We start from the raw sequence: 1,130 nt of genomic DNA on the forward strand, positions 1-1,130 counted from the left end.
GCTCCTGCTGAAGCACATGCCTTCAGCCCCTGCTGAAGCATCTGCCTTCAGCTCCTGTTGAAGCACCTGCCTTCAGCCCCTGCCGTAGCACCTGCTTTCAGCTCCTGCTGAAGTACCTGCCTTCAGCTCCTGCTGAAGCACCTGCCTTCAGCTCCTGCTGAAGCACCTGCCTTTAGCCCCTGCCGAAGCATCTGCCTTCAGCCCCTGCTGAAGCACCTGCCTTCAGCTCTTGCTGAAGCACATGCCTTCAGCCCCTGCCGAAGCACCTGCCTTTAGCCCCTGCTGAAGCATCTGCCTTCAGCTCCTGCTGAAGCACCTGCCTTTAGCCCCTGCCGAAGCATCTGCCTTCAGCCCCTGCTGAAGCACCTGCCTTCAGCTCTTGCTGAAGCACCTGCCTTCAGCCCCTGCCGAAGCACCTGCCTTTAGCCCCTGCTGAAGCATCTGCCTTCAGCTCCTGCTGAAGCACATGCCTTCAGCCCCTGCTGAAGCACTTGCCTTTAGCTCTTGCTGAAGCACCTGCCTTCAGCTCTTGCTGAAGCACATGCCTTCAGCCCCTGCCGAAGCACCTGCCTTTAGCCCCTGCTGAAGCATCTGCCTTCAGCTCCTGCTGAAGCACATGCCTTCAGCCCCTGCTGAAGCACCTGCCTTCAGCCCCTGCTGAAGCACCTGCCTTTAGCTCTTGCTGAAGCACATGCCTTCAGCCCCTGCTGAAGCACATGCCTTCAGCCCTTGCCGAAGCACCTGCCTTCAGCTCCTGCTGAAGCACATGCCTTTAGCTCTTGCTGAAGCACATGCCTTCAGCCCCTGCTGAAGCACATGCCTTCAGCCCCTGCTGAAGCACATGCCTTCAGCCCTTGCCGAAGCACCTGCCTTCAGCTCCTGCTGAAGCACATGCCTTTAGCTCTTGCTGAAGCACATGCCTTCAGCCCCTGCTGAAGCACCTGCCTTCAGCTCCTGCTGAAGCACCTGCCTTCAGCTCCTGCTGAAGCACCTGCCTTCAGCCCCTGCTGAAGCACCTGCCTTCAGCTCTTGCTGAAGCACCTGCCTTCAGCCCCTGCTGAAGCACCTGCCTTCAACCCCTGCCGAAGCACCTGCCTTTAGCCCCTGCTGAAGCATCTGCCTTCAGCTCC

The 1,130-nt window shown here is 59.1% G+C and overlaps 1 protein-coding gene across 1 annotated transcript in view; it reads left to right on the forward strand.

Moving 5' to 3' along the window:
- Positions 1 to 426, forward strand: part of LOC138861110 (uncharacterized) — a 1,674-nt gene extending 1,248 nt beyond the window's left edge. The window contains exons 6-7 of the mRNA XM_070119918.1: positions 27 to 137; positions 277 to 426. Coding sequence (XP_069976019.1) covers positions 27 to 137; positions 277 to 426 — 261 coding nt within the window. The remainder of the gene's footprint in view (positions 1 to 26; positions 138 to 276) is intronic.
- Positions 427 to 1,130: the final 704 nt, after the last annotated feature.

Source organism: Penaeus vannamei, unplaced genomic scaffold (assembly GCF_042767895.1).
Source record: "Penaeus vannamei isolate JL-2024 unplaced genomic scaffold, ASM4276789v1 unanchor904, whole genome shotgun sequence".
Taxonomy (NCBI): domain Eukaryota; kingdom Metazoa; phylum Arthropoda; class Malacostraca; order Decapoda; family Penaeidae; genus Penaeus; species Penaeus vannamei.